This window comes from Felis catus, chromosome A2 (assembly GCF_018350175.1).
Source record: "Felis catus isolate Fca126 chromosome A2, F.catus_Fca126_mat1.0, whole genome shotgun sequence".
Classification (NCBI taxonomy): Eukaryota; Metazoa; Chordata; class Mammalia; order Carnivora; family Felidae; genus Felis; species Felis catus.
The window spans coordinates 32,820,430-32,833,844 of NC_058369.1; the positions used below are offsets into that span (position 1 = coordinate 32,820,430).

Below are 13,415 nucleotides of genomic sequence, written 5' to 3' on the forward strand. Positions count from 1 at the left end.
CGAAGTCAGACCCTTAACTGTCTGAGTCACCCAGTGGCTCCCCGGCAAAGTTTTTTTAGGATCATCTACTGAAGATCGTTCTGATTGCCAGAGGTGTGCTAAACACTTTGCATTTCATTCTTACCAACTCTGAGATATGCCTGTTTGAAGAGGAAAGTGAGGCTTAAGAAGGGGTTAAGGAACTTGTTCAAGATCACCGTTAGGAAGTGAGAAGCACATGGCTTGGCAGGTCTTGCCTTTTACCGGGGTTTCGAGATATACTGTGCTGTTCAAGCTTCAGGTGCATTCGAATTAGCTGGGGGTCTTGTTAAAGGCACAGCCCTACTCAGGAGGTCTAGGGTGGGCCTGAGATTCTGCATTTTTAATACACAGTCCAGGGATGATGAGGCAGGTGGTCCACGGACCACAATTTGAGTAGCAAGGCACTGGACTACTGTTGCAAAGGCATAATTCCTTCCCTTTCAAAAGAACGACATGCATTGGGTCATTGCACTGAGTTGGAGCCAGACACCCTCATTTGATTACTTGACCGTGATACACTTGAGACAACGCAGAGACAAGAAAGATACCAATCCAGAAGCAATAGTGGTTATGGAATGCATACATTTCCATGTATTTTTACAGTAAAAATGCATTAAAAAATCTTTCACAAAAGAAACTTAAAAAATACAAGTAGGGTGTTGAGTTCTCCCCCACCCCCCCAACCAACATTCTTTCAGGCATCAACTGTGTAACGGGTGGGTGGGGGATTCTTCAATGGTTTGATTTAATCATACAAAATACTCATCCATCATCTCTCATCAAGACATTTACATGAAGTGGGGGATTAGGGAAAGTAGGCTCACAAGAATCCGTCTCCAATCTAAGGTTACAGTAGTTCAGAGAAAACTAGATCTTTCTGCTTAATGCATAGTCCCTGTACAGTACAGTATTCCCAAAGCAAATCTGATGTGTGGCAGTCAGAGGAAACTGTCACATCAAGTCTTCACGGACTGGTGAAGACTAAGCCCAGGTGGGTAGCACACAGATTTTAAAATGTCAAATATCACCTCTGACGACAAGAAAGACATTAAGTTGTTAATTTCACGACGCACTCCCCCAAATCCACCTTGATTTCATTTATTTAAAACTCTGGACCACAAGCGAGAGCATCGATCATTTAACACCACAGATTTTGCTAGAAACAGCGAGAAAATTCCTAGCAGTGGAGCCTTAGGAATAAAATCCCCATGTGGGCTCCTAGGAACCTGATGAAAAAGAATGCCATTGTTCAGTCGTGTTCTCCCTCGGCCTCCCTACCACAGCTCAATGCTTGCTTCGCGTGGAAAACTGATAATAAAGATCGCGGTCACAGACCCTTTTCCTCCTTTGCAGCTACAGAATGTACACGGTCTCTGTTCCAGGAAAGGAACTAGTTTTGTACATGTCCACACAGCTATAGGTACTCATTCTATGTTATGTATAAACCCATAAGTCAAATAAAGCTATGAACAATGTGATATTTATATATGCATAGTGTTTTATAAAAAGATTGGCCCACATACTGCTTTTCATCAATACAGAAAGAGCATTAAGTCCATAGCACACGGCAAGAAATGAGTGAAGAACAGAACAGAGAATGCAAACAGAGCTTAATAATTCACAAGCAGGCTCCCCATGGAGGAAATGATGGTATCCAAACCGACTAAAGCTTTAGAGAATTACTTATATTGTCTCCCATTTTAAAACAGCTTTACATACCTGATTTAGATTACATTAAAATATATCCCAATGAATCAATTTGTTCCATATTCAGAAATATAAACACGTATCACATTCCTCACAGCTAAATTTTTTGTCATAAATTCTCTTTTATACAAGAAAAAAAGGCAACAGTTGTTTTTTTTTTTAAACAGGCTCTATTAATTACAATTTTTAACTCTGTACACACAAGGACTGACTGGTTTTCTCCATTTTTTTTTTCCTTTTTCATTGTTTCCTTAAACAGTACCATGAGAACAACAGTGATTGACTTGCAAAGTTGTGTGTCTGTATGGGAAATGCAAAACAGTACTACAGAAATACACAATGCATCCTAAGCAGCGGTTTGCTGTAGTGGTCCAACAGGTACAAGCAAACGTTTTGGCTCAGCTAGGCAGTAATCCATTTCAACCACATCCTGGGGCTATGAGCCGACCCAACCGCACCTCCTGCGGGATTGCAAAAGAATGGGTCATTCTAAAAAGAAAAAAATTGTTATGCTTTGTTCTGCTGTCCAAAGACTCAAAGGACAGGGTCATGAGGGCAGAGGTTTGCCAACTCGATCTAGAGCCACTGGGACTGTGTCTTGCTTTCCCTTTCAGTCATCCTGGAGACTTTTATTATGGTTTCAAAGGGAAATGGGCATTTCTAAGAAGAAGCACCCCGAACCCTCACTTCTTTAAATATCAACAGAGAGGGAACTTCCACCAGCGCTCATTCCCTTGCCCCCAGTGGGGCTTACGCTACACAGGGGGGAACACACTTTCTGTGTGGAGGATTCTCATGGTTCCCTCCCACTGGGCACATGGTTCCCCATTCGATCCACTATTTGGCCTCAAATCAGACAAGACAACACAGGTGTTCACTGTTGGTTCCTTCCGGTAGTTGAGCAAAGCTGTGATGGTGCTGCCTTAATGAGATCTTATCAGATATTGGTGATACTAATGAACCTGATCATCTATCCGTGCTTGGGCTATGTCTGGGCAATGGCGGCCAATCTTCTCCTCTCTGTGCCTTTCTATGGCCAGGGAGAGTACAAACTGTTTTCTGAACCAACTATGACTCGAGAAGGCAACATTTCTTTGTGCTGTGTAGTTTAGCTATAAATATCCTTCATTTGCAGTAGTAGTCTCTTCATACAGTTTAATTTTAGGATCATTGACAATCCTAATCTGTCCCAAAGAGTCCTCAGCTTCTACAAATATAACTTTTGCCTTTTTGCTCTTTTTTTTAAAGAAAAACTCCTAAACTACAGGATAGCACTACATCACTACCTAACAATCTACGTCAAATTAATTAAACTTAATCAATTATTTCCCTTAGAGAAAATGATCAACAGTCCTATTTAACCAGGAGAGAAAAAGACTGCCCCCCATAAGGGAACGATTCTTGACAATTCTACAGGTCACGTAGAAACAAAATTTATATCCCTTCGGGGCAGCATTTGGCAAATAATTTCCAAAAAAAGTATGCATTTAAAAATACTTTCTTTAATATTATACATCAGGCACAACACTTTTCATATATATATATATTTTTTCTTTTTTCTTATAAGATTTCAAATGCATAAAATGTTTGTTGCTATTATAGGATCATCGGGGGTCGGACGCTTCCTCAAGGTAAGAAACTAAATTATTTCACGTTTGTGACCTTCCTCTTAGAACCTTTGACACGGTAAAGGTTGGAATGTGCCTCGGAGTCTCAGATACTGAGGTCGGTGCTACATTCTTTGTAAGGTCGCCTTCTCTGCTCGGGGGCGTGTCTGGAGCTTCTGCCCGCGTCCTGTCTCAGACTGGGCTCTTCCCTCTCTCGGTGGCCGACCCTGTCCTCCCTGCCCCTCTTCTCCAGGGAGCGCTCGCGCCTGCGCTCGGTGGACTTGGCCCTGCGCTCCGGCGAGCTCCCTCTCCTCCGCTCCGGGGAACGCGTGTGATCCAAGAGTCTTTCGAGGGAGCGCCTCCGATGGCCGGGCGAGCCGTCCCTCCTGCGGGTGGGCGAGCGCTCGCGCCTCCGCTCCGGAGACACGTCTCGTCTCTTCTCGTGCTTCTCCCTCCTCTCCAGAGTGGTGTCCGCGCTGCGGGTGCCTTCTCTGCGCTTCTCCGGGGACCTCCTCTTGGGGCCATTGGGCACCGGCCGCTCCGGGGGTGCCTCTCTGCGTCCCTCCGCTGCCCGGTCCTTGGGTCGGCAAGCCCCGCTGTCGGGTTTTCTAGAAGTTCCGTTCCATGTGTGATGCTCAGTGGGGTGTCTGATATACTCTCTGCTGCCTTTTGGGTCTCTCACGTGTGCCCGCTTTTCCCCATGCGGTGATGATTTGTGAAGATCGGGTGGGTAACTGGACTCCAATGACGGATGCGGTCGGCGGTCGGGGGGCGCGGCCCTCACTTCCGGAACACCTTGTGCCCCGGCGGCGGCGGGGCCGAGGCGGTCGCTGCTGGGGTCTGCCGGGAAAATACAGGACAGCCACAGTTTGGTACGGCAGGGCCTTCAGCCCCTGTCCCCACTCCCACGCCTGAGCTCTCATTAGTCACAACAAACAAATAGCTAGCTGTTAAAGGAGGCAGAGCCAAAGCCAACTGAATCTCGGTGAAGAATGACTGCAACCACGAGGGTTACGGACTTAGTTCTTGTGGCTTTCGGCCTCTGGCTACTGTTGGCTGTGCTCAGGGCAGAGATCGTTAAGGAGCTCACAGCCGTCAGTGGGGACTCCAGTCTTGCAAGGCACAACCCAAACAGGGTAATCCAAAAGTACCAGAACATCCCACCCTAACTATCTCTTGCTCTGCCTTCCCCACCCACTAACCCTTGCCCCCTGCCCACCCTTCTTGCCCCCCTCCCAGCCCCCACAATAGAAAACATTCTTTTCTATAAAGAATACTTATTTTATCTTGCTTAAAGATTCTCTAGGTTATTGGCCTGGAAGGGCATGAGGGAATTTTGGGGAGTCTATATTTTGATCAGGGTCATTAAATGGGTGTATAGAGAGGTTAAAAAAAAAAAAAAGCCTGTGCGGTACGCTCAAGCTTTATGCGTTGTACTGCATGCAAAGTATACTATTTTAAAACACTTCTCTTAAAAAACAAAAAAAAATCCAGGGTGTCGGGCAAAGGGGATTATAGAGGCAACACAGCCGGATGTTGATGACTGGGACAGGTGACGGGTAATGTGAGGGTCCATTAAACATTCTACCTTTGTGAATTGTATTCAATACTTTTCTCTAATTTTGGGTTATGTTTAAGAAATTATTTTTAAAATGTGGAGTTTCCTGACAAATGAAAGGGAGTGGAATAGAGGTTGACATTAGAGGGGGTGCAGATGAAATCTTTTAGAGGTACTTTCCTTAGTATTAGACTACACAAGGCAGCCATAATTGCATCCGGGGGGCTGTGGAGTCACTGGACTGCTCCTTACAACATCAAGGCATCTATATTTTAAAGCAGAACAGCCCATGGGGGCTCCTATTTATTATTAAACAATTTGAAATGACACAGCAGATGTTTTAGGTTGCATCGGGAAATTATGAAAGCTCTTTTCAAAGCAGGGATGCTCTGTTGCAACTAACACGGTAACACACATCGTAGGATTCCAGGCAAGACACTGGAAACACCGGAAACAACGTGCTGCCGTGTGGAGGGCAAACCAGGGTGATGCAGGAATCGCAGGACCTCTTTCAAGGATTTCGTGAGGCAACAAGGTCAACGCGAAACAGTCTGCTTCATGAAAGATGTGCCAAAACCTAGGGTGGGTTTTGGTAGTAACGGGAATATAGCCTACAGCAGGGTTTGTAAATTTTCTGTTCAGGCTTTGCCAGGCTGCACAGTTTGCCGTAACTACTTAAGTGCAACTCCGGTGTAAAAGCAGTGGTAGCCAACACATAAAAGAAATGGGCGTGGCTAGGAGCCCATAAAACTTTACTTAGAAAAACAGGCTCTGGACAGGATTTGGACTCTGGGCCGTAGTTTCCCACGAGCTGACTGAGCAGAAAATGTCGTCCCTCTGTCTAACAAAGCCTTACTGACCTAGGGGAGGGCCCTGTGATGCGAGGCTTGTTCTTTCTGTTAGAATTAACACAAACAGGAGCTTATGGGAACATTTTAAGATTTGGGTATGGGTAGGTGCTCTATGCTCACTCTCATAAATCTAACCTTGGGCTTCCTTACACCTACTTTTAAGGTAAGGGAGAGCAAGACTTCAATAGGGGTCAGCGGTGTACTTACAATTCAAAGAACGCAGGGTGCTCAGAATGAATTGCCAAACATATCAAAATAGAGCTAAGCAGAAGCAATGAGGAAATTAGGCCACAGCACAGAAACACCTAGTATTGATTGAGCTACAAACCGTAGTTTGATTATGGCCCATAAGGTAGAAGCAAGCCTCCCCGAGCTTTTCATTTCTCATACATGCAGCGATATTAGGAGGTATCATCGCTGTAGAAGGGAGGGCCCAGCACCAAGAACAGTCAGACAGAAAGAGAAAGAGAGAAAGAGAAAAAGTTGAACATTTAGATTCCCTATAACACAGAGGAAAGAAAAAAAAATCTGCATTTGTTAACATGGGGCAAAGAGAGTTTATTTGTCCAGTCAGACAGTCTAAGGCAACACTCAAATAAGGCTGCAGAGACCGCAATCGAACAGTGACATTTTTCAGACAGCCATATAAGGTGACTCAAGAACCCAGACAATGGATGCATCCTTTTTTCTTTCTTTTTTTTTTTTTTTTCAAACAACTGGAACAATGACAAGCTGGCATAGAGGAGTGCATTAACAATAAACAACGGAAGACCAGAGGTCCCTCCCTCCCCCCACCCGAAGACCGCGGCAGTTAAATTAAGTACAAAAAACTCATTACAAAAATAGCCTCACAGAGAAGCAGGTTCCAATCAAGTCAGAAAAATATTGGAACTTAACATATTATAACCCATTTGTGACTCTAATCAATAGAATTAGAGAGATTTAGTCCAAATGACGCATGAGACATTACAGCAGCACAAATCTGGCATGTTCAACCCTTCTTGGAAAAATGAGTATTTAAAGGATCTTTATTTTTAGCCCAAAGAACATTTGTTAGTGTTGGATTTTCATCCTCAGTGCAACAGACATAGGTTTTGAGAAGGTACACAGGTTATTGACGATGATTCTCAAATGAAATATCACATCCAACAGAAGCATAGGGAAGACAGAAAGGGAGACAATGTTACACAGTTTCAGTGGCATCGATACACCTATGGTCAGAGGTTTAGCACAGTGCACAGCTGTGACGTCTTAATGTTGTCAGAATACCTCCCCTGTGGTTGGCCTTGTCTAAAGGGGCCTCATCGGATTTCCTCCCTCCTCCCACCTTGGGCCCCTTGTAGTCTACACCTGTATGAGTGTCCAACACCTGGGAAGATTGTCCTTCAAAGGAGTTCTCCTTTTCTTTGAGCTGCCTCTGAATTAAGGATCTGATCAAGTCCAAAATGCAGCTGGGAATTGTGCAGAATGACTTTCAGAAAAGAGGGCGATAACAGATCAATCCCTAATAAAGGGGACCAACGTATATGGGGACCATTCAATCACAGTTTCTATAGAAACTTTTGTAGACCTTTGGTTGGGAAGAGAAGCCCTACATCTAGGGCATAGATTTTTTTTTTTTATTTTAAACAAGACTCTCAAATAAATAGGACATAATTATTATAAAATACAGCATTTTGCCATCAGAACACTAAGCTAGGTAAAGATCATTGCTGTTTACTCAAATCATGTCTACACATATGACAAAGGAACTCTATGTATAACCTGGCTTTCCCCATAGGAAAGGTATATAGTAACATGTTTCCCTCATGATGAGCACTGGGAATCTATTTCATCCTTTTTCATCTAAAAACATATGGCTAATATATCAACAGTTTCGTTTGTTTTAGAGTAGTGGGCTCGGGTGGTCTGATTGGGGGTAGGGACCAGCAAGGGGGGGCGGGGATGCGGAAGTGTCGTATACAGAGCATAAAGGAGGTGAGCAAGGCCCCCAAATCATCTCAAAATTTCACACCTCTTCAGTAAAAACATCAAGAAACCAAAAAAGAAAACAAAAAAAAAAGAGAGAGAGAGAGAGAGAGAGAGAGAGAGAATTGTGCCTCAACATATCACTCAGGAAACCTGCTTTCCTGCTTCTGAAAAGGAGTATAGTCATTTTTGTGCTAACAATTGGATCTGAGAAACAGTTTGGCACAGTTCAAACAAACATTCCTTCACTCTTGGTGGGACTAGACAGAATGTTCTCTCTGATTATCAGAAGGGGGCTATAAAGATCTTGTCTTAGGCCACGTCCCAGTCCACGTAAGCAAGCAAGAGGATGAAATGTGTAGAGATTTCAGAACAAGCGAGGCAAATAATCACATGGTGCGAAAGGCTGGTAAGACACTGGTGAACAGGGGGAAACAAAAAGACTTTCCTGCTGTAGTTCTGGAGACAAATTCATGGAGTCATGCCAGGGAAGGAAGGGATGTTTTCATAGTTTGACCCACCATATTCTGGTACGGAGCCGTCTCCCCGCTTCAGAAACAGACGCACCCTGCGGCCACCATTCTTAATCAGTTCTATAGCCCGAGAATGCTTCATGTTTTTGGTGGTCTCGCCATTGATCTCTAAGATTTCATCACCAATCTGCCAAAGAGAGGACAAAATGAGAAGATCGCAAAGGGCTTCACCGGCCGCTGAGGTGCTCTAGGATGTAAAGTTCTTCCATTTATTGATTTACTAAGTATTTATGGAGTCTAGTCCAGAAAATCTTCTGTTGCATAGTCCAGCAGTGAAAGTAACAAAAGCCTTTGCCCTCAGGGAGATGAAATTCTAATGGGAGAAAGACAATTAACAAGAAAATTAGAGAAAAATGTGTAGGTTAGAAAGTGCAAGTGTTAAGAGAAAAAAATAAAACAGTACAGAAAATGTTAATTAAAAAATTTTTTTTTAACTTTCATTTTTGAGAGAGAGAGAGAGTGCGAGCAAGGGAGGGAGGGCAGAGACAGAGAGGGAGACACAGACAGGCTCCAGGCTCCGAGCTGTCAGCACAGAGCCCGACGCGGGCTCAAACTCACAGTCTGTGAGATCATGACCTGAGCCGAAGTCGGACGCCCAACCAAGTGAGCCACACAGGCGCCCCTCCTTCCCTTTGAATGTGGGCTGGAATTAGTCACTTGCTCCTAACAAAAAGAATATGGCAAATGTGACGTGATATCAGTTCAAAGCTAAGGTTACAAAATACTTTTGGCTTCTGTCTTATGTGCCCCCCCCCCTTTTTTTTGTCCTCTCACTTGTTCACTCTGACGCATGGGCTGAGCGACCCTACAGAGTCTGTGATGACATGAGGGAGAGGTAGGGCCAACAGCCCAAGGGACACTGAATCTTGCCAGCTGAGCTGTGAGTGAGCTTAGAAGTAACTGCTGCCCACGGAGAGCTTTCTGATGAGAACACAACCATGCCTATACAATGATGCTGCATTTACGATGTGTCAGCTACTATTCTAGGCACCGGAGATAAAGAAGTGAACAAGACAGGCAAGATCCCCGCTCTCAAGGAGCTTATCTTCCAGAAGGCAGAAGAGGAAAAGCACTGGCTTTGGAGATTAAGGTCTTGAATTCGAGTCCTATCACTTGTTAGCTACCAGATCTTGTTCAAATCCTTTAACTTCCTGGAACTCAATTTCTTATCTGTAGAAGGGGATGTTAACAACTCATTCCTACCAAGCTGTGAGGACGAAACTGGTCACTACTGTAAATGTGTCTTGAGAACTATACAGCATTACACAAAATACCATGGTAAGATTTCACTCCATCAGAAACTTTTTTGAAGTAAGCTAAGACATGGAAAAGCATAACCAATGTGTGTGAAACTTAAACAAAAGGAAAATAGAGTTTATATATTTCTTTGTATATGTACAAATTGTACATGTATATGCATTAAAAAAGAATACACAAGAAACTGGTAATATAGTCTGATTTTGGAAACTGTATTTTTACTATGCACTATTTTTCACTAATTTTTTATACCCATATGCATGGTCCACTTTCTCAATTAAAAAAAAAAAAAACGCTCAAAGGGGCACCTCAGTGGCTCAGTCGGTTAAGCGTCCGATTCTTGCTTTCAGCTCAGGTCATGATATCACAGTTGGGGAGTTTGAGCCCCGTGTTGGGCTCCACGATGACAGAGCAGAGCCTGCTTGAGATTCTCATTCTGTCTCTCTCTCAAGAATAAATATTTAAAAAAGGTTCATTAAAATTCAATCTGTAGAAATTTAACAAGCAAGAGACTATGCCTCATATACAAATATTAAGTTCCCTACCTTTGGTCACTTTTTTCCCTCTTTCTGCTCTGGACCAGCTTCGTGCACTTTTTTCCTTTCCTGACCTGACCGTCTTGATTCCTCTTCATTTGTAGCAAACTGCTCCCTATGCATATGCTTCCATCTACGTGACCTATCCATTTTTTTTTAAGCCATCTAATCCCCCCCAGAAAAGTGACACATGCATACACAGTAACAGATACCAGATTCCTAAAAAGAAGAGAGTGATCTTTTGGCATGTGTAGATTTAAAATTTGCAACTCTGACTACTGCAGACAAACTGTGAATGTTCCCGCTTGGAGATGTGGGGCCTTTCCTGAGGCAGAGTCGACCTGCTCCTGAGGCTAAAGTAAGACCTGGTGACTAGCAGGACACTGAATGGAGCTCACCACCCAGAACCTACAAGACTAGAGGGACTTCCTGCTCTCTAAGCATCCTGGTAAATCCTAGGATTTGCTGTGAAATGATGCGCCTACCATATGAGATTAAGTAGAAGAACTACGGACACAGGACTGATTTTTACTTCAGTAAGTTTGCATGAAATTCCAATTCTTCATTCATCCCTGAACAATCAGAAGGGCTCACCTAACTTTAGCAGTTACCATCAACTATGCTTTAGGGAGAAATACACCCGAGGCGGGAGTCACGCATTTTAGAGTGTTCTGAAAGCAGTATGAAATGTAGTTCTCAGGAACAAGAAGGTTCTAGCCACATCATGTCAAAAAGCCACTGGAGATGACTTATTTTTCCAGACTCCTCTTCCTACTTACCCTCATCTTTCCACACCTTTCTGCTGGACCATCCTCTGCTAAGCGCAGAACATAGAGGTCCATGTTATATTCTCGGCCCCCTCGAAGACTAAAGCCAAATCCCTTGGCTCCTCTCTCTAGTTCCACAGTGTAAAAATCTTGCTCCTATTTAAAAAATGAAATGCGGTCATTCAGGGGAGAACGCATACCCACACATATTTCTTCTTCCCACCGCTTCCCAAATATTCTCCGAAATGGTGATCTGACACAAAGGCACCGTCTCTATCCCTCTTCTGGTGATTCTCAACTGTTTGTTAACATTCGTTCATCTGACGTATTCGCGGATGCAGAATCTGAAGACATTTCATGAGTGTGCCTGCCGACCGCACACCAACAGACGTGTGTTAAAATGCAATCAGTGAGGCCACACATCGTTATTTGTGGCGGGAAAACTCATTACGTGATGCCATTCTGCACAGGCCTCCCTGCCACGTGCCTGGAAAACAGTGTCTGTGACGAGGATGCCAAGAGCGACCGCCTCCCATCTGAGGAGTGGTCCCCACCCAGGATGAGGAGGAGGAGCTCGAGTGGGTTAGCGAATCCATGAACGGATTACTGCCAAGTTTCCTTCACCTGCGTATTAGTGCACTCTCTCCTACCACCCTGCCAGACAGGTAGCTGGCTCTCCGGGTCTCACCTGAAATGCCCACGCCTGGGAAACACCTTAACAAAAAAAGACCTCTCTTGGCATAAATACAGGCATGAATACCCCGAGTAGCGATTAGCACTTTTGCTCTCTCTCTGATGGCCAGTCCTTGAGATAAGTGCGGTTCTTTCTTTTTCCCACCTAGAAGAGGATTTCTAGGAATATTTTGCAAAGGTAGTAACAGAAAATGTCATTTCCTAGCCAGCTAAATGTGAGTTCATATTTAGTACAACCTCTCACAAAAGGTTATTTATTTTAATTGGGGGTACCTTATAAAAGATAGCTCGTAAAAATAGCTTCAGAAAGTTGGAAGGAAATGCACTAAGCAAACAGAAAAAAAGAAGAACGGCCCTCACCTGTGTTGCCTGGGGTGCTTTGAACTCAAACTGAGATTCCGGCTTTGGTTTGGTGGTATTCCTGCCAAAGCGAGAGAGAGAAGCGTAAAAGCAAAGCAAACCATGAAACCGAAGGGAAGAAAACAAAGTCAAGGATGAGTATCATCAGACCAGGAGTTAGTTGTTTCCCCTTAAAACTAACAAAAGCAACCAAAGTTATGTCTGACCTGGTCTCCTGGGCCCCTTGCTGAGAAGGGGCGTGTGTGGTGGTGATGGTGGCAATCTTCTCTGCGTTGGTCAACAAAGTGGCATTTGAGGACTCTGCAGGGAGAGGGAGAGACAGAGCGCAGCAGAATGAGGGCCCCAGAGGAGAGATCATCAAAGCAGGAGGTATGCAGAAGTCCCACATCTGAGTGACACGCCTGGTTTCCCTATCACTGTTTGAAACCGTCCTGACTGGAATTTCTAAGCAAGAGTTCACAGAACCATTCTAAGATATTCTACCATGTGAGAGCCACGTACGCCCCCATCACCCTCCTCCCAACCGACATCCCCGCAAATGAACGGAGAAGTTTGCCCCCAAAAATGCTTCCCTAAAATTGTAACCGAGGGAAGTGTCTCTCCCTCCCTGACACTTAAAAATGGCAGCCCCTTCAAAGCACGGCACCACACTGGCATTACTGCCCAGGATTGGACGGACTAATAACAAATGTCTCTATTACTGTTTCCTGCAATTTATCAGCAATATGAGCAGAGTCCGCTTGATTTCCTCATGTGAATATTACAATCAGAAGTGTGCTAACATCTTGATAACTACACACACACACACACACACACACATCTACCTTCCTCCCCAGTGCTTTTAATGAAGCACAACTGAAAATGTAGACTTCTACACAGATCTCGTCTAGAATCACTGATGAAAAATTAACTTTAAAACCTGCATTAGTTAGAGGCAGAGTTTGTAAATAGAAGTTGTATAAATCATGAAGCCACCCTAATGGAATGAATATAATTATATTCTTAGGTAAATTGACTTTCTTCTCCGCTAACCACATTCATAAGCAACTTCATTAATCTCTAGAAGTCTGGAGATCCAGAATTTGAAAACACTCAAGAGCATGCCCTACAGACTGCACACCAACATGCATGTATTAAAATTTAATCACTTATATAGTGATGGTTATATATTTTTTTACTAATTATTTCTCCATTACGATCAAAGCAGATAGCAAGCAGTTATGAGCAAGCTGCACTTTCGTATTTAATTTTAGGTTGACTATTTGGAACTTGGTATCAATCTTCTCATCAAGAAAATACTACATGTGGTGGTTAGGTTCTAAGATTAGGCTATGAGTGCCTATTTAATTCCTAGTGGGCAATACAGCCTACAAGTTTCTAGGACTCCTACAGCTCATAGTAGGCATCTTAATGCTTTCAGAATACATATACCTGCCCATAATGTGTAACAAAGTTTCTATGGGAAAATGTGTTAAGTATTCCCACCTGGGACACCTGGACGATATCTCTCCACTGCAGTCCTGAGTGACAATACCTCCCAGAAATCCCAATGACATG

At 43.8% G+C, this 13,415-nt stretch overlaps 1 protein-coding gene across 18 annotated transcripts in view; it reads right to left on the reverse strand.

The window, feature by feature from the left end:
* Positions 1-585: 585 nt before the first annotated feature.
* The window catches only part of MAGI1 (membrane associated guanylate kinase, WW and PDZ domain containing 1), a 638,028-nt gene continuing 625,198 nt past the window's right edge, over positions 586-13,415 (reverse strand). For 13 of the 18 annotated variants that reach the window (XM_023249926.2, XM_023249923.2, XM_023249922.2 and 10 more), the window contains 5 exons: positions 12,065-12,158; positions 11,859-11,919; positions 10,818-10,961; positions 8,234-8,372; positions 586-4,175 (listed from right to left, as the gene is read on the reverse strand). In XM_023249926.2, coding sequence (XP_023105694.1) covers positions 3,442-4,175; positions 8,234-8,372; positions 10,818-10,961; positions 11,859-11,919; positions 12,065-12,158 — 1,172 coding nt within the window. In that variant the 3' untranslated portion in view covers positions 586-3,441. Of the gene's footprint in view, positions 4,176-6,072; positions 6,162-8,233; positions 8,373-8,396; positions 8,559-10,817; positions 10,962-11,858; positions 11,920-12,064; positions 12,159-13,415 lie in introns of those variants that run through there. The other 5 variants (XM_023249929.2, XM_023249927.2, XM_023249932.2 and 2 more) reach the window with 2 other exon arrangements.